At 39.3% G+C, this 19,338-nt stretch overlaps 2 protein-coding genes across 6 annotated transcripts in view; one reads left to right on the top strand and one right to left on the bottom strand.

Annotated features, from left to right (window-relative positions):
• PIGF (phosphatidylinositol glycan anchor biosynthesis class F) overlaps nucleotides 1–19,338 on the top strand; it is a 109,344-nt gene that overhangs the window by 60,705 nt on the left and 29,301 nt on the right. The window contains exons 1-3 of one of the 5 annotated variants that reach the window (XM_045445948.1): nucleotides 14,356–14,508; nucleotides 16,235–16,483; nucleotides 17,931–18,022. In XM_045445948.1, the coding sequence (XP_045301904.1) occupies nucleotides 16,256–16,483; nucleotides 17,931–18,022 (320 nt within the window). In that variant the 5' untranslated portion in view covers nucleotides 14,356–14,508; nucleotides 16,235–16,255. Of the gene's footprint in view, nucleotides 1–14,355; nucleotides 14,509–14,657; nucleotides 14,680–14,925; nucleotides 15,049–16,234; nucleotides 16,484–17,930; nucleotides 18,023–19,338 lie in introns of those variants that run through there. The other 4 variants (XM_045445945.1, XM_045445946.1, XM_045445947.1 and 1 more) reach the window with 4 other exon arrangements.
• Nucleotides 2,769–14,257, bottom strand: CRIPT (CXXC repeat containing interactor of PDZ3 domain). Its single transcript, XM_045445954.1, has 5 exons — nucleotides 14,158–14,257; nucleotides 8,739–8,804; nucleotides 7,941–7,995; nucleotides 3,995–4,098; nucleotides 2,769–3,661 (listed from the first exon to the last, which is right to left on the bottom strand). Exons 1-5 carry the CDS (start codon nucleotides 14,171–14,173, stop codon nucleotides 3,597–3,599), a joined length of 306 nt encoding a protein of 101 aa, XP_045301910.1. The 5' UTR covers nucleotides 14,174–14,257; the 3' UTR covers nucleotides 2,769–3,596.

Below are 19,338 nucleotides of genomic sequence, written 5' to 3'. Positions count from 1 at the left end.
GGTCTCAAAAGTTTCTTGGGGTGCCTGCATGGCTCAGTCGGTTAAACATCTGACTCTCGATTTCAGCTCAGGTCATGATCTCACGGTTCATGAGATTGAACCCCAGTAAGGCAGAGCATACTTGGGATTCTCTCTCTCCCTTTCTCTCTGCCCCTCCCCCTGCTCAAAATAAATAAATAAACTTAAAAAAAAATTTCTCCTCACAAATTATCAACTAAGTGCAAAAGGAAAAATAGTAACTATACAGTGGAGAAAATGGGTGACATCTTACCCAAATGATCAAAATGGACACCATATGGGCAAAGGGATATTTTGTGAGTCTGGATGTGACACTGGGAGGACACATCACTCATAGTATTTCAGCTCACACTGCATAACCCACATTTAACACAAGGAAACATCAAAAAAAATCCAAACTGAAGGATAATCTATACTTTAACTGTCCTGTATTCTTCAATGTATTGACACTTGTAGTATCAAAGACAAAAGCTACCGAACTGTTCCAGATGACAGAATCATGATAATCTAACATATGATCCTGAACTAGATTCTGAAGCTGCAAAAAAAATATCAGTGGAGCAACTGAAAGTGAGATAGGGGCTGTAGATTAAATGAAAGCATCCTATCAGTGTTAAACTCCTGAATTTGATAACTGTACTTATTAGTATGTTTGTTCTTAAGAAGTGCATATGTAACATTAAAGGTGAAAAGGTATGTCTGCAATGTATTCTCGAATTGGCCAAGAAAAAAAAATATAACAAGAGATAGAAAATGGTAAACCGAACATGAGAAACATTAAAAATGAAGTCAAATGGAGAACATATGCTGCTTCTTCTTAAAATTCTCAGAACATATACCTATATGTGCATGTAAATATATATATTTCTAGGATATATAACTAGAAGTCTCCTGTTCCCCCATGTAAGGGAAGTAGAAACTAAAATGTGTTAGGTAGTTGCCTTTAGGGTAAAAGGGTTAAGTCTCTTTTCTCAACCTTCTGTTCCACTCCACAGAGAAAACAGTACTAATTGCTCTCAGATGTTTTTGGTATGTGCACACAAGCTTATGGACATGTGTAATTCTTCACATCACTTTTTCATTTCACATTCATATTCTATGAATGAATGTACATAAAGGTATTCTATTGGTATTTAAGCTATTTCTACTATGCATATTTTGAATACAATCTGAGATTTAAGAAATACATTATTTCATCATTTTTACATTTACTTTGATAAAAGCTGTTTGGCCTTAATTCTGTCATCTTATAGTTTGTTTTTATGCCTTATTTTTTTTTAATGTTTATTTATTTTTGACAGAGAGAGAGAGAGAGAGAGACAGACTGGGAGTGGGGGAGGGGCAGAGACAGAGGGAGACACAGAATCCGAAGCAGGCTCCAGGCTCTGAGCTGTCAGCACAGAGCCTGACGCGGGGCTCAAACTCACAGACCGTGAGATCGGGACCTGAGCCAAAATCAAATGTTCAACCGACTGAGCCACCCAGGCGCCTCTTTTTATGCCTTATTTAAAAAAAATATTTTAAAATATTTTTACTTATTTTAAATTATTTTTTAAATGTTTTATTTTTGAGAAAGAGAATGCAAGTGGGGCAGGGGCAGAGAGAGAGGAAGACAGAGGATCTGAAGAAGGCTCTGTGCTGACAGCAGGAAGCCTTATATGGGGCTCAAACTCACGGACTATGAGATCATGACCTGAGCCTTAGTCAGACACTCAATGGACTGAGCCACCCAGTCTCCTCTAAAAAATAGTTTATGCTCATGTTTTGTTTTGGGATTTTCCTTCTCACTTAAAACTTTTATTCAATTAAAAAATATATATATTTACTTTGAGGGTAGGGAGGGACAGAGAGAGGAGAGAGAGAATCCCAAGCAGGCTTCATGCTCTAGCACAGAGGCTGATGTGGGGCTCAGTCTTATGAATCCTGAGATCATGACCTGAGCTGAAACCAAGTTAGGACACTTAACCAACTGAGCCATCCAGGCGCCGACACTTAACCAACTGAGCCATCCAGGCGCCCCAACATTTATTCAACTTATGGCAGTCATATTATTATTTCAACAATATGAAGACTTATAATACTTATCATCTATTCTGAGGTGTAACATTAACAAAAATCTTCATAGAAGAACCTGAGTCTGGCCAGTAGGTCATTTATGGAAGGAAGTTATGCAAGACACAAATGTGAAATGTGAGTTGTGGAAGTCAAGATCCCAGCTGATACCTGAGAAATGTACATTCCCATAGTCGACCAACCCAATTTAACGGATCTGGGCTGCTCTTTAACTTGATCCTATTATGGGCCCCTTGTGTTGATTTAATGAAAAATCCCTAATTGGTTAAAATGTGAGAAGATACTTCTTGCTCTCAGAGCTTTTTTATTATATTTTGTATCACCTTTGTGATCTTTCGGGATAACAACGTATCCTAGAAAAACACTGTGTTAAAAACCTTACAGATAAATTAAATGGTTAAAATTTTAAATATTTTCCGTAATAATTTTAAAGCAAATAGAAATGTAGTATCTACACCATGTGTATCATGTTCTCTCTCCTACATATTTTATGGTGATATGTATGTTCACATACTGCACTTGGCGATAGGGAGTATGATTTTGGTTTCCCACAGAAGGCTGCAGGCTTCAAAAGCAGAAGTCCAAAACCTTTGAAGGCAGCATAAGAAAAATCTTTGTCTGAACCTCAACGTAGTCTTTTAGCAGTCTATGTTATATATAAAAAAAGAGTCGAAATGTTGGTTTTGTTCTATTTATTTTTGGGGGTGGGGAGAGAAGGAAAAAAATTGGTTTTTGCTTCAAGGAGCCTTCCTAAAGAGTAGTAACTCATTTGTTACACACTACCATGGACAAACACTGTTGTTTTGGCTTTCGTGACTGTTCCAATTCAAGGTAATGTGCATAACCCGTATTTTTCTGAAATCCAGTGTGTTCATTTGGACATACATGGGCTGACTCTTGTATTCTCATAGGAAAGGGACTGGCACTTTGGCATCAAGAACAAATAAAAAGTATCATAACTACAACTTATGACTGGGGTCTGGGCTAATTACTAAGGAACGATTCAGCAATAATGGTCTCAGATGTTTCAATGCCCTGTGAACTTACAATTAATAAAGAGACTGCTCATTCTAAGAACCATGCAACCAAGAAGGGAGTGAGGGAAGAGTTACAAGTCTGATGCAAAATTCAGAGCAAAATATCAATCAGTAATCTCCTTCTCACTTCTGTAATATCTATAAATAAAGTAGAGGGTGAAGAAAAGAATTATATGAATAATGATAAATAAAAAGCATATAGAGAACTGGGAAAATATTTTTCATTAAATTTGCCACTTATACTAATTCAACAAGACGCTTGTGAGAAAAAGAACTAAGGCAGAAAACTAGTTACACTGTTGTTTAGAAATTCTTGAAAGCAAAATAAAAATACTGATCAAGTAATCAACGGTTTAATATTAACTGTCTTGAAATGTGTTATTTTTAACTTGAACATCTATGTTATGCCTTGGAAATTCAAAGCAAAAAGTAAAATCACATAGAAAGCCAGAAACGTCATTGACACATCTACACAGACGTTTGCTTGTAGTTTTTGGTATCCAAAACCTTTTTTCCACACATTGCACAGATGCCTAAAACAAACAAACAAACAAAACATGTAAGCAATCAAATCATAATACCAACTCATAATACCAATCAAATACCTACTATTAACACTTTGGTTTATTTAAGTCACTCCTGAGGCTTAAAACATAATTTAACAGCATCAGAGAAGAGAAAAAAGCAAGCACGGACTTGAAACTATGAACGAGGTTCTAAGTGTCATCTTGCCTTAGAAAAAAGAGCACTTGACTAACAGGATCGATCCCTGAAACTATGAAAGGCTACTCCTTTTCTATGCTATCTAAGTCAGTGCCAAAAGTAGGCTGGATATGAACAGAAAAACGGTATTGAAAGAAACTTACCCTTTTTGTAGGCACAGCCCTGGCAGTAATGGGAACCCGGCTGATGTACAGAACTTTTACAAATTCTGCAAGTAGAGAACTTATTCTTTCCATATGGATCGAATCTAGAGTTGTTTTTTTTTTAAAGAAAGAAAAATGTAAAATAGAAAAGAAACAGTTAAATGACTTCCTTCAGGCAACAAATGGGATTAATCCATGCTTTGTTCCCTCTGTCAAACTTTACAGTTGATAGGCACAGCACGCTTGCAGCCAGCTACCCTCTCTCACTGCTCCTGCACAACCCTACCCCTTCCATGTGAGTTGTATGCTTCTAAACCACTTATCAGTTGTACTTAATCCCAAGCCTGTTTCTACGAGTTGTATTTGCCAATCTATTTGTATGGTATAGTTAAATATTATGGAAACTGATGAAATGTGGGTGCAAAAAGTGACCAATTCTATGAAAGACTATGAGAATGCTTTAGGATGGCTAGATAAATGTGAATCACTGAACTGCCATTGAATTAGGTGAGACAACTTCAAAATACAGGCAAAATCATAAGTGGAAGGACTTGGCACTTTACAAGTTGTCAGTTCTTGCTCTACTTTAAGATACCGGAAATGCGCATTCTGGTTATGATTTATGTGAGGAAAATGATGAAGAACTCTTATCAGTAGACTCATACTCAAAAGGCCTGTCTCAGTGCCAAATGACTGATGAATGCATGTACACGTCATGTGCCATGACTTACAATAAGGTATGTGTATCTTTTAACGATTGCCTATTTTAGCTGACATTTTCAACTAATTGATCCAATCCCTTTGCATAGAAGAGCTTCCGCTATATAAAAATGCCATTTTACAGCAGCTGGAGTAGAAAATAATTCCTCCTAAACTGGCTGTAACTTTTGTAACAATACTCATGTACTGAATACCAACACTGTCCTGTCCTAGACCTGGTTTCTTCTCTTGGGGCACAACAGCTTATTTTCAAAGGGTAATTTTTCCAAATCCAAAAGAATGTCACCTTACTCTGCACAAAGGAAGATAGCATAGACACTATTCCTCTTTTTAATAAGGCTCGATTTGTTTGCATCCGTATGTCTAGAGATTACTTTTGTTTAAAACCGTATTTAATCCTAAAATGCACATTTTAATATGTCTGACATCTTACAATTCATGGCAGAGCTTTTTCTTTATTAAAGTAATGACACCTCTTCTAAATCTTGGTATCTTAGATTCAATGCAATATAAATGTACACTTTCCAAAGTGAGATATTTAGAGTATCCAAAAATAATAGCTATTTATTAATGATATTGGAGTAAGGCTGGGAGCAAAAAGTAACTGGAGGTATCTAAAACTGTATAGTCTGGGGCGCCTGGGTGGCTCAGTCGGTTAAGCGGCCGACTTCAGTTCAGGTCACGATCTCGCAGTCCGTGAGTTCGAGCCCCGCGTCGGGCTCTGGGCTGATGGCTCAGAGCCTGGAGCCGGCTTCCGATTCTGTGTCTCCCTCTCTCTCTGCCCCTCCCCCGTTCATGCTCTGTCTCTCTCTATCTCAAAAATAAATAAAACATTAAAAAAAAAAATTAAAAATAAATAAATAAAACTATAGTCTGTAAAAATTACAACTTAGTTAATAATAACTGAACTGTCTTAGAAGACATCAATAAGTCAGAGCAATACTTAGTGAGATGCTCTACTGAATATTAAATCTATTATGCTGTTTTATATCCATTACTTAATAAGCACCATTATGTGCCAGGCACTGCAGGTAGTAAAAGCTTCATTATTATTATTATCATTATCGTTATTATTATTTCTAATCCTTGGGACAATGTCACGAAATAGGTATTAATTCTTTCAGCAAATATACATGAGTGCCTACTATGTGCCTGTTACTGTTTTACATACCAAAAATGAGCTTGACAGACCAAGCCTCTACCCTCTCAAGCTGACATTGTAGTGAGGAGACAGACAATAAGTAAAAGAACAAACATGGTTTTCAGACAGTGATACACACTGTAGAGAAAATTCAAACAGGACACTGTGGCAGACATGAGGAGAAGGAGGGGAAGACATTAATTCAGATGCTGGTTAGGGACCCACCCTTAGGAGGTGACATTTCAGCTAGATCCTGGCAACAACAAGGTGCCAGCTATGTGAACTCTGCAGGATGAGCTCTAGGAGGAGGGAGCAACAAACATAAACCTCTGCCAATGGGAGTGGGCTTGGCCTGTCTGATGCAGGAGTAGTCCAACTGGAAGTCAGAGAGGTGGGAGGGGCCAGATCATGGAGAACCTTGTAAGAAGGTGGAAGGGGGCCTAGATTATATTCTACCTGAAAAGAAAAGCAATGCACGTTCTGAGAAAAGCACTTATGTGCCTTTTAAAGGACTGCTCTGGTTACTATGAGACTGAATTATAGGGAACTAGAGAGGAAGCAGAAAGATACAAAGTTACTACAGCATCTACGAAATAACAGTGGTTTGGAACAGGGTAACGTGAAGCAAGTGTATTCAGGTTATATTTTGCTGGTAGAGCTAAAGAATTTACTGATGAAAGGGAAGTGAGGAAAATGTGCAGAATTCTCGCTTTTTGGTTTGCACAACTGGACCGGACAGTGGTGCAGTAAGACTCTGATTAGAAGACAAGGACCAAGAGGTTGCCTGTTAGACATCAAATTGGTAAGACAAGTAGGCAGTTGGATATATGTTTGGAGCTCAAAGAAGTCAGGACAGGAGATGTAAATCTGAGTTATTAACATACAGTATGAATTTCAAGTCATTGGACTAAAGTCACTTGAGGAAAGATTATATATCTGTAAATAGAAAAAAAAAGAGAAAGGTCTAGGATTGAGTCCAGAGGCACTTGACTGAGAAGGAACGGTGAGTTGGGAGGAGAAAAGAGGGTGGTACCCCAGAGCCAAGAGAATACAAGGTTGCAGGGGGGCCTGGCTGGCTCAGTCAGTGGAGCATGCGAGTCCTGATCCTGGGGCTGTGAGTTCAGACCCACACTGGAGGTAGAGCTTATGAAAAGGAAAGAAGAGAAAAGAAAAGAGAAGAGAAGAGAAGAGAAGAAAAAAAGAGAGAGAATAGCAGGTTGCAAAAATGAGAGTTGTTAAAAGGTTAATCAAGATAAGAATAGAGAAGTGGCCATTAGGTGTGATCCTGCTGCCATTAGGTGAAAGCAGCTGCAGGGATTGATGGGGCTGAAGACCCGACCGGAGTGGCAGAAGTTGAGAAGGGAACTTATAGACATTGAGAAAGCCTAAGGCTTTTGAAAACTTTTGCTGTGAAGGGAAGCAAGGAAATGGGATGGCAGCTGGAAGAGTTCATGGAATTTTTAAGACTGGGAATAATACAGCATGGTGTCAAAAAGTGGTTTTTAGGGTAGGAGACATTTTTATCTCCACTCTTAGATGAAAAAATAAAGTTCAGAGAAGTCGAGAAACTGGCTTAACTTCTTTAAGGTCTCAGAGCAAGAGAGTGACAGAGTCTAAATACAAATTTAGGTCTGACTCCAGAGCTTCTGATCTGTCCACATCTCTCTATTGCCTCCAATTTGTACAATAATGAAGATCTAGATGAAATAACGTACAGTAAACAAAACCAGGCAGTATTATTGCATACCACACTGAAGCACTTGAATGAAACTGTAAAGTAGTTTTAGGGGGGTTAAGGCCAGAAACCATTGTTTTGAAAAGAAAAGAAAAGAGCAGAAAAGAAAAAGAATGAGATGAAATAAAAGTCATGTTTTCTGGTAAAAAAGAGCAGTAATATCTTCACAAATTGATAGAGTGGGGAGGATCAGGATGAAACTGGCAGGTTATAACAAATAGCTTGGCTTTGCATGCTGGTACCTGACTCTGTTTAAATCACGACAGAATGATACACACCAAGTTCAGTATGCTTAAGACTAAAAAGAATGGAAAGTTATGTCTCCACGATGTAGCTGCTCCTTTACCTACCTTGCTTTTTTTGAAGTTAAAGCTTTATTTTCATTCAGCTTTCTTCCACCACTTTCTATATCAAAATATACACATATTTTAGTGGGTTATTTCTGCACATTTCACCATAACATGTACATTTACCACTTAACAATTTGTTAAAGAGTTCATTCTTAGACCTCCTACCAATAGACTAGCCAATATCAACATTTTCAAAATCTTCATTTAATAGCCATGTTTTTAAGACACCACTTAAAAAGGAAACATTTAGGATGAAACAATAAAATTCTGGATCATCATTTTATTTCTCAGACTCAAAACAGGACTTTAGGAACGGGTCTGCATTTAATTTATCTATTGTAAAATCTAGAAGCCATTACTTTGGTGCCACCGACCCTGAATACGGTATAAGTGTTTCTTTTCTTTCCCTTTGAAAACATCTTAACTGTATATAATGATATGAAAGTGAAAACAGTGTAAATGATTTAAGAATATAAAAGTCAGGTGAAGAAAGGGGGAATTAAATATATACTCTAATAAAGCTGAATCAAATCAGTTACTATGATAGACTCATTGGTTGAAAATCATTTAATGATTTTGCTATCTCTTACCTCATAGATTAGGAACCTCTAACATGTAACCAAGAAAACTAAATAGAAGAAGATATTAAATTGTTGGGGGGGATCTAGAGTTCTTTAATATTTAACAGATGAAATACTTTGTGCACAAAACATTTCCTTTTACAAATAGTGTAAAGGCTAAAACATCAGTCACGGGAAATATTTGATTCAACTTCTATTTTCTAAAAAGGAAAAATACCTGTGGTATTCCTTGCACCGTCTTTCCATGTGTCTGGAGTGATAACAGTACCAAGTTTCTTTTCACCTGTTATAACAAGATAGTACAATAAGGGGAATTAGGATTTACTGTCTAATAAATACACTACTTTGTGCCTAAAGTTCACAATGGTATCAACTATCTTATTACAGTCGGAGACTTTTCATGCTGGGGTAGGGGCTATGAACTGAGACTGAAGTTACTAGCTGTGGATAATGGATAACTGACTCTCAGTAAAACCTGTACAGCACAATGGCTTATGATAGGCTTTCCCTGTACCTGTATACTTTAAACAAAACTGATAGATCTATTTATTCCATAAACATACTAAGCACTTAAGATACATAAACCACTATGCAAAGTTTAGAGAAAAATAAAATGGTAATTTAGATAAAGCTCTACTTTCAAGGAACCTACAACATGCTATTTTCTTCAATAGTAATCCTTAACCTGGGCTCCAGGGGTAGACCTCAGAAGACAAATGAACAAGGTGAAGTTGTACACCAAACTACTGTATATCCATTTTTCTTCTTGTAAGAGTCCATAGCTTTTCCAGGTTCTTAAAGGGGGTAGATACCCCTGAAAAAGAACCATTCAAACCAAAATGTAAGCTAGAAAACAAAAAGCATAGTAATTGACAACTTAAGCACCAGAAGAAATACCATGAAGGAAGAAATAACCTTGGCTAGGGAAGTCCAGGGGTTTCTGGAGAAGGCAGTAGAGAGAGTGTCTGCATGTTACAATGGGTTTGGGAAGAAAAAGAAGAGAGGATGAAGGCAAACTAGAAAAAGGACGTATCCCGAGGAAAGGCATGGGAAGCTCATGGGCATGCAAAGTACTTTGGTTTGGATAAAGAGTAATGAAGGTAAGTGAAAATGTAATTGGAAAGATAAGCTGGGACCTCATTGTGGAGGGTCATCCTGAATGCCAGGCTCCAAACACAGAAAGCCAGAATTATTCTCTGCTCACTGAGAATGTATTAAAGGTTTTAAATTCGGGAAATGATACAGTACACTTATATCAGGTTCAATTCAAATATCTGTTGTGATTACTCTAAGCCATGTCCTGGCATACTGATGAAGGATAGTAAGACAAAATACTTACCCTTTGGTCCTACTATCTAGCATTTGGTAGGAATATAATACTGTTGCATGAATGAAAGAAAAGGTGACAAAATGCAAGAATGGAAGGTGGAGTTAGGATTTAATTGAGCATTTTTATATGGAAGGGGAGCTGATTAAAAGATTCCAAAAGATAGAGAGACAAATAAAGGACCTGAAAAAGGTAGGGAGGGATGGCAACAAGAACACAAATAGGATTTTCCTCGAAAAAATAAAGGGAAAGAAGTAAATGGGTATGGATGCAGAACTGATTATGGGCATAGTAAAAGTAAGATGAAATGTTGGCAATGTTCCCATTTAATTACCTCGCTTTTCTTATACCTGTAAGGAGCTATTTGTCAACACAGGATGGGGTAGATGAAGGTGGGGGAAGTTTAAGGCACTGAAGAGTTTGGAATAGTCACTAGAGACAAAGGGCGAGGGGCTGACTAAAGAGAAGTAAAAAAAGATTGATGCATAGTATTAAAGATCTTGGAGTGGGGCGCCTGGGTGGCGCAGTCGGTTGGGCGTCCGACTTCAGCCAGGTCACGATCTCGCAGTCCGTGAGTTCGAGCCCCGCGTCGGGCTCTGGGCTGATGGCTCAGAGCCTGGAGCCTGTTTCCGATCCTGTGTCTCCCTCTCTCTCTGCCCCTCCCCCGTTCATGCTCTGTCTCTCTGTGTCCCAAAAATAAATAAACGTTGAAAAAAAAAAAAAAAAAAAAGATCTTGGAGATCAGGAAATATACTCTTTCAGTGGTACCAACTGGTTCATTTGTGCAGTTTTTCCTACTGGTCTTCACACGCATGCAGGACATTTTTGAGAAGAGCCAAAGGCTGGAAGAGCACGGTTTGAGGGGAAAGGGGCTGGTAGGGGATAATATTAGTCTAACTCAGAGTGATGGAGACCTCAGCTAGGGTATTTGAAAGGCTAGGGAAAGTCGGAGCTGTTGAATGAGAGTAAAATAAGCAGGGCATACAAGTGTTTGGATGCAGGTTCACAAAGGGATAGGAGAATGAATGAGAGATGATCGAGGCTTTGTCAATAGGTGACTGGGAGGATTGTGATGCCATTAAATGATGGGAGAGAAGGTACCGGTTTGTGAAGCAGGACGACACATTCAGTCTTGGAAGTACTAAACCATTAGGTAACAACCAGATGGAGGGTCCCAGTATTGTTTAGAGAAAATTTTTCTATTGGTGCTTAGTTTAGAGAGAAGTCAGCTGGAGATGTGGATTAGACATTCATTGGCATGGATCTGCTACTTGAAGCCAGATATTTCTTTTTTTTTTTTTTTAATTTTTTTTTTCAACGTTTATTTATTTTTAGGACAGAGAGAGACAGAGCATGAACGGGGGAGGGGCAGAGAGAGAGGGAGACACAGAATCGGAAACATGCTCCAGGCTCTGAGCCATCAGCCCAGAGCCCGACGCGGGGCTCGAACTCACGGACCGCGAGATCGTGACCTGGCTGAAGTCGGACGCTTAACCGACTGCGCCACCCAGGCGCCCCGAAGCCAGATATTTCTAAAACAAAGAGTCAACTGTTCTTTAAAACTGCAAAAAGAGTCAAAAGAAGGTCAGATATAGATCACTGGGAAACATCTACTTTAAGGGGATAAGGAAAATAAGAAAACTCGGAGATTATAAAAGTAAAGAAGCACTGGGAGAAGTAAATTCAAAGAGAATCTACACCAAGTTTCAAAGTCAGAGGCATAGACAAGCACTGAGAGAAAGGTCTTTCAATTTGGTGTTTAGGAGACCTCCAGTGAACTTCTGAAAGTTCTTCCAGTAGTGGGGCATAGCGAAAGTTTGGAAAGCACTAAGAGGTAACAAAATATGAAGGCAACAAAAATAACCAAGCCTTTCAAAAAATTTACCGTGAAGGCAAAGAGAGAGCTAGGTAGTTGCTTGAGAGTCTACCTTTGTGTATAGGAGAGATATGAGCTTTCTTATAGGGTGAGTGGAATGAGTTGATAGATGGGGGATAAGAAATATGTAATAAAAAGAGTATACTTAAAATTTTTTTAAAATGTTTATTTTCGAGAGACAGAGAGAGACAGAGCATGAGCCAGGGAAGGGAAGGGAGAGAGGGGGACACAGAATCCGAAGCAGGCTCCAGGCTCTGAGCTGTCAGCACAGAGCCGGACGTGAGGCTCGACTCGACGAGCTGATGTTGGATGCTTAACCCACTGAGCCACCCAAGCGCCCCAAAAAGAGTATAATTTTATTTGAGGAGTAAGATGGTATAGAAGGTAGAAAGGCAGTAGAACAAAGAAATAATAGAGTTGGACTCTCAGACATGCAGGGAAGTAGAAAAGCAAATGGCCTTTTATAACACATAGCACGTCCCAGAACCAACTATGTGTATTTATTTTAATACCACATCAGGTCCGGAGTCCTCAAAATTTTTATGTACCTTAGGAAATTAACTCTCACAATTTGCTCAGTATCCTTAGTTTCCCTGGGAAAAAGCACTTATGGTGTAAAGCATATCACACAAATTAAACCAGGCAGAATACCCGTCCTCTAAAGCTAAAATGTACAGAATTAACACAAGTTACATAGAAAGACAAATTTATATGTTTAGAACTACACTACATGAGAGAAAAGGTATCACAGAAAGTGCATAATCTAAATGTGTAAGCCATATTTACTCAAACAAGCAAAACCAAAAAACTGCTTAAGTACAGGATAGAATAGAATTAAAGGACATCAATGTCAAAAAGCTTAATGTACTTTTCAGAGTGATGAAAATATTCTAAAGTCGATAGTGGTGATTGTTGCATAGCCCTCTGGACATACTAAAAATAACAAAATGATACAGTTTAAATGGGTGAATTGTACCTATGTCAATTACATTGCAATAATTTTTTATTTTATTTTTTTAATTAAAAAAATTTTTTTAAGTAGGGTAGGGGCAGAGAGAGAGGGGAGAGAGAGAATCCCAAGCAGGCTCTTCACTGTTAGTGCAGAGCCCAATGTGGGGCTCAAACTCACAAACAGTGAGATCATGACCCAAGCTGAAATCAAGAGCCAGACACTTAACTGACTGAGCCACCCAGGCACCCGTCAACAATTTTTTTAAAGCTTAATGTGAGATGATGATATAAAGCATAGAAAAATGGATACATTATTTCTACTTTACCCCTCATAAAATGAAGGAGAGTTTAATTCTCAGTGCCACATACTGGGGGTTATGATAGAAATAACCAGTTTTTGAGTATACGCAAAGGCACTTTTATATAAGGCTTTACCTACATTATCTGAACCCCATAAATTATGTATGATTCTCATTTTTCAGATGAGGAAACTGGGGCCAAGATATATTAGGTAACTTGCCCATGGTTATTCTTTTACCTAATATAAGAACTGTGATTCAAAATTATGGGTGCCTGTGTTCAAAGTTTTATCTACTAGGGGGGATATAAACAAAATTGATCATGTTAACACAGATAAGAGGACTTGAAACCTTGCCTAGAAGAGCCAGAGAGGCTGAGGAATAAAAAGACTTAGGGATATGACAGCCGTTTTAAAACGTATAGACAGTCTAGGATATCAAAAAATCGTAAGAAACTTTCTAGAAACCTTAAGGGTTTGCATTAGAATCACCAGACGGCGACTACAGGGTGGAAAGCCTTTTCTAAAAGTTAGTGACATTTACACAGACTGCTTTGAAGGTGGTGAGACTTTCTGAACCCTGCCTCAATACCACAGGTATGCATGCAAAGAGTATCTAAGCCATTGGATAGGATGCTAACTTAGGGTAGCTAGTTAAAATATAGGATGCCCTGTGAATTTTTAATTTCAAAACAACGAATGTTTTAATTTCAAAACAACAGTACTGTCATGTCCTAAAAGTCAGTCAAAAGTACTTTCAGTAGTGAGGAAGAGCACGCAAAGACATGTCTCAAATATTGCATGGGACATACTTCTAGAAAAAAGGTATTCCTCTTTTTAAATGTCTGCTAAATCTGGCAACTCTAGGACTTTTAAGATCCAGTCCAACCCTGAGGGTCTGTAAGGCGAAGGAGCCAGTCAAGAACTGTATGGGATAAGATCCCGGGTTGGAGTGGAAGGCAAAGGAAATACGCAAATATCTACAAAACTGAGAGCACTCTGAACGCAAAACGACTATACTCGTTGGGGAGGGACAGGAATGGTCAAAAAGGATAAGAGGACAGAGGCTGGAACACGAGAACTGAGGCTGAAAGAAAAATAAACAAAAGACAAGGACCCGAAGAAGTCCAGTTATCTATCTCCTCCTAGCCTCCTTCTCCCAAAGATGCGGCCTCTTAACTCACATTTTTCGCACACCATCCTTCCCCGACGGTTCCCTTGGCCACAGAAACTGCAGCAGCTTGAAAATATCAACACAATAGCCAGAATATTCCCCTTCCGGGTTACGAAAAGCCACTTCCGGCCCCTCCGCCCCCCGCCCCGCCTCTCCCACACCTGAAAAGCCGCGGGAGGAATTAAACGCCAGCGGGAAGCGAGGCTGCTCCCATTGCCCGCCCCTCCACTTCTGCAATTGGCTGTGCAATCTTGGGTCTCCGCCCCCATAGGCCTGCGCATGCGCGAAGGTCACGGCGGCGGGTCGTACCTTATGGTGGCAGGTAGTAACCCCCGCTTCTCTTCCGCGGGCGGGAGAGTAGGTAAGCCAAGCCGAACCCTCCCGGCACGCGAGCCTCCGGGGGGTGCAAGCAGCCCCCACCAACTGCCCATGTGGCCGTCAGCGTCTGTGCCCCGTCCCTTCGAACGCCACCCTTCCGGAGTGACCCAGGGGCTGCCCTGATGGACCGGCCCTCTTTTGGAGTCGACTTTCTGTGTATGACCCTCAATTTCTCCTGGTCTCCCCGCCGGTGCTCTTTGATTATGCCTCTCAACTTGTTCCTCGTTCCTCACGCTCGCGCCGACTGAGGCTTGGGCAGAGTCCCCAGCGACCGAGTTTGGGGTGGGGCTGTAGAGACCAGTCGCGCGATTTCCGGGAAGGCTCCTATGCGAGCCGCCCAGAAAGGCCTTCTCTCCAGCCTCAATACTTGCGGACCCGGGCCAGGTCAGACGCCGGAGGCCAGGGCCGTGGCCTCCCGAGGGGCGCCCTATGGGCGTCGCGTGCTCGCCAAGGTCCACCCCCCGGGCTTCTTAGGAGAGGCACTTAATCCATCCTCTTCCTTTTTTGTTCGTTCGTTGATTCAGTAAGCATTTGAGTTTGGGTACTTGCTCACTCTATTAGATCCAAATCTGCTCATGTCATTTGGGATTCTGAGAGTGGCCCAGAAAAATGCCCGAGGAAGTGAGGTAGCTCTTAAGACCCTGTATTCCAGATCCTCTGCCCCGCCCCTCAGCCGGCAGAGGGTAGGAGCTATGCAAAACTTTCCCTTTTCACCTTCTTTGTATATCTTTATATTAAAGAGGTGAGACTGACATGGCTCTAGCGCTTGAGAGCTTGGGACCTTGGACGTGCCTCCTAAAGTCTCCTAGCCTGTTTCCTTATCAGTAGACTATTTGCCTTTGAAAATTACAGTGCGAATTAGCTCAGAGCTGTTAGTATAAGGCCTGCACTTGCCCTTTTGTTTTTCTGGAATATTCACCACAATGTAACATGTGGACTATTACCTTTAATAAAGCCCTTGCTTAACATTTGCCAATGTTATGTATAAGCTCTGTTATATATAGGGCATATAATGTGTATTTTATAAAAAGAGAAAGTAGACTTTTTTTTCCTTCCATTTATGCTCTAGTTTTGATTGGAACCTAGCACCTGTAACAGACATTGTCATTTTGGTATTTCTGGAGCATTGGGCTGCCTTAGTTTAGCATAATGTTCTTTGAACTTTCTTGATTACACTGGCCACCATTTGAGTATTCAAGTGTGCACTTGGCGTCACTTGTCATTTGCCAGAAGGTGTGAACTACGGGCAGGGGTTAGACAGGGGTCCACAATGGTTAAAAAAGGAATGCCTACAGTTTAGCCAGAGTGTATTCATGGGGTTTTTAGAACGCATAAGTTATATTTCCAATAAGAGCAAATCATTAATCCATGCATGTTGTTTTCACCTCTGTGATTTTGGGGAAAAAACAAAACAAAACAACAACCAAACAACCAGACCCCTTAATTGGGCCTAGGACATGACCCTTTGACAGAAACCAGTTACAAATGTTTAAGATATTCGTAAATTTGTCCTTTTTGGCCTCTGAGAGCTTTTTTGAACCATATTACTCTACATGTGAATTTATACATATGCATCTTCTCATACTCTGAAACTAATACATTATTGCACATAGAAAATTGGTACATACTTACTTTTAGGCATTGGAGCATTTAAACAATGGAAAAGGTCATTATTGCATATGCTCTTTTCTTAATTTGTTTTTCATTAGATAGCCACTCAAGAAAACACCATGAAAGATACTGATATCAAGAGACTACTGTATACTCATCTTTTATGCATATTTTCAATTATCCTAAGCATCTTCATTCCATCATTCTTCTTGGAGAACTTCTCAATATTGGAAACACACTTGACATGGTTGTGCGTCTGTTCTGTTTTTGTAACTGCCGTCAATCTAGTATTATATTTAGTAGTGAAACCAAATGCATCCTCTAAAAGAAGTTCATTATCATATAAGGTAAGGCTTATTTCTTGATAACTGATTTTTAGATAGAGATGGTGTTTCTTTTAATGAAAGAATGAAGTATTAGTCATGTCATTATGGGGTTATTTACAGTGAGTAGAGGACATGCTACCCTCCCCCCCCTCCGCTCCCCCCCCCCCCCCCCCCCCCCCCCCCCGCCAAAATCAGTGGCCTATTATTGCTGGAAGGCTGCCTACAATGTTTGATAGATCCTAGCCATGCATCAGCTGTGGAATTAGGGTGTCTTCAGTGGATACTATAGCATTGTGAACCTACATAGTCATGTTTTAAGTCACCATTGAAGATAAATACATGATGCAGTAGTCCTATCTTTAAACTTTAGAAGACATTTTAGTTTATTTTCATTTATTTTTTTGCATTTCTGAAAGAAACTTTATGGGTTTCTCAGAAATTACAAAAAAAAGCCTCTGTGGTAGCTTTGTTTTAAACATGGCCTTCCTTGACTGAACAGTGTTAGAATTTTCAGATGTTAGAATCTACTTTCTGAAATGTTTACTAGCGTATAACACTTAACTATTACTTTAATAAAGTCCTCACTTAATGTTATCCAGTACTATATGTAAGCTGTCCTAGGTAATTTAAAACACATTTACTGCTCTGTGATTAAAAAACTCAACATGTGTTTTATAATTAGATCTTTTTAAGCTTCAAATCAAGTAGGTCCCACTCTGATTTGCGGACATGCAGGTCTTTTTTTCAAATGGATCATATTGGGGTGCCTGGGTGGCGCAGTCGGTTAAGCGTCCGACTTCAGCCAGGTCACGATCTCGCGGTCCGTGAGTTCGAGCCCCGCATCAGGCTCTGGGCTGATGGCTCAGAGCCTGGAGCCTGTTTCCGATTCTGTGTCTCCCTCTCTCTCTGCCCCTCCCCCGTTCATGCTCTGTCTCTCTCTGTCCCAAAAATAAATAAACGTTAAAAAAAAAAAAAAAAATCAAATGGATCATATAATAACATGAATATGATTTAGCGATTAATTTAGTATTGGTACAGTTTTCTTAGGAATTTTGTTTTTAAATGAAAAGAATTATTATTTTCTGCAAATATTTCATGTATCACATAATTAGGACTGTGTGGGTTTTTTTGTATTCTAGCATCCTGTTGTTGGTAAATATTTTATAAATACTGATTAATAACATAGCTCGATACCCTAGGAACAGAAATGCTTTTTGATTCTAGTGCTGATTGGGTGGGTGGAATATGAGGGTCGGTTTGTAACTTGTAGGCTGTTGTGTGGAGCTATATAGAGGGCCATGCACCTGAATGTGTGCCAGACATGGGATCTGACTTCAGGCTACTCAAAGGAAAGAATATTCAACTGTTTCACCCATGGGACGAAGTTGTGTTTGTAGATAAATTGGAAGCATTTGCTGTCCTCTAGGCATTGTCTTGAGTCTTTAAATCATTCTTATTTCTTTTTTAGGTAACCAGGTTTTTGAAATGCTGTATCTACTTTCTTATGTCATGTTTCTTCTTTCATGTAATTTTTGTTCTGTATGGAGCACCACTCATAGAGTAAGTGTGAAATTTTTACCTTCAGGCAATTATGTTTTGTTTTTAATTTTTTGTAATGTTTATTTTTGAGAGAGAGAGAGACAGAGCATGAGTGGGGGAGGGGCAGAGAGAGAGGGAGACACAGAATCTGAAGCAGGCTCCAGGCTCTGAGCTGTCAGCACAGAGCCCGAAATGGGGCTTGAACTCACGAACCATAAGATCATGCATGACCTGAGCCAAAGTCGGATGCTCAACCGAATGAGCCACCCAGACGCCCCAAGGCAATTATGTTTTAAAATGCTCGCTTACTAATACTAAACAAAGACTAAATCTGTTGGTGATTAGAGAAGAAATGTCGTGTGTTTAATTACTGGATCACAGAAGGATACTGACATCATTGCCTTTCCTTAGTAGTGTTATTCTTTTTAAAAATGGTAGAATGACATAATTCATTAAATGCTCCTATCAACTAGCCTTCTATTACTGCATTGCATGTGGGGGGTGGGGAGGTGGATGAGAAACTATACTATACCAATAAATGTGTGGCCCTTAGGACTTGTGAGTGAATTTACTATAATGACATGTCTAAATTAGTTACAGTTAGCATATCAATTCTTAGGAAATGTGATTCTGAAGTGCTTGAAAAGAGTTTGTTTTCTCAAGAAAAGTCAATAAATCCCTGCATTTAATTATTTAATAAGCTAATGTTTATAGTTTAAAGGCAAAATTTAACTCAAAACTTTTTCAGAGCTGACCAGTTTTTAAAAAAAAACTCAATTCATGAATATTTCCTATATATGTTCATCATGGATTGGGAAACTTCATTTAGCAGTGATTAATGATTACTGTGAAACCAGTGATGTGATACATAAGCACGCACACATAGTTATATGTATAGTTTTATATACACACTAAATTCACAGGTAATTCCTAGAGAGGGGAGGATAAGACCTTTGTAATGAGAAATGGTAGTTTCTTTTTAATCCATTTTAGAGTAGGATGAATGTCTTGAGCAGTGGTTCTAAAACCAGCAGCATCTGCATTTTATCAAAGGCAAATTATCAGGTCTCAGAAACTCCAGGGGTGCAGCCCCCTAATTTTAGTTTATCTAGCTTTCCGTGTGGTTCCAATACAAGCTAGAGTTGAACCAGTGGTTGCAAAAGAAAGTTCCAGAGCCTATTCAGGAAGAAAGTTAATTATCTAGAAAAGAGGTTTCTCGTAGTGGAGTGTCGTATGGATTACAGGGCATTTAACACTTCTGAATTCTATCTTTAAAGCCAGATACTTGCTAGATTGTTTTTTAGAGCTTGCATTTCAATACATTTTTATAGTTATCA

Source organism: Leopardus geoffroyi, chromosome A3, assembly GCF_018350155.1.
Source record: "Leopardus geoffroyi isolate Oge1 chromosome A3, O.geoffroyi_Oge1_pat1.0, whole genome shotgun sequence".
Lineage (NCBI taxonomy): Eukaryota > Metazoa > Chordata > Mammalia > Carnivora > Felidae > Leopardus > Leopardus geoffroyi.
Note: the sequence above shows the minus strand (reverse complement) of the source record. Positions and strands in the feature narration are given on the sequence as shown.

What these genes read in the sequence shown, in the direction of transcription:
- CRIPT (XM_045445954.1), bottom strand. An exon ending in CGGTGCAAGGAATACCACAG is followed by an intron (nt 7,996 to 8,738) that starts GTATTTTTCCTT and finishes ATTTTGATATAG; the next exon opens with AAAGTGGTGGAAGAAAGCTG. An exon ending in GGGCTGTGCCTACAAAAAGG is followed by an intron (nt 3,662 to 3,994) that starts GTAAGTTTCTTT and finishes TGTTTGTTTTAG; the next exon opens with GCATCTGTGCAATGTGTGGA.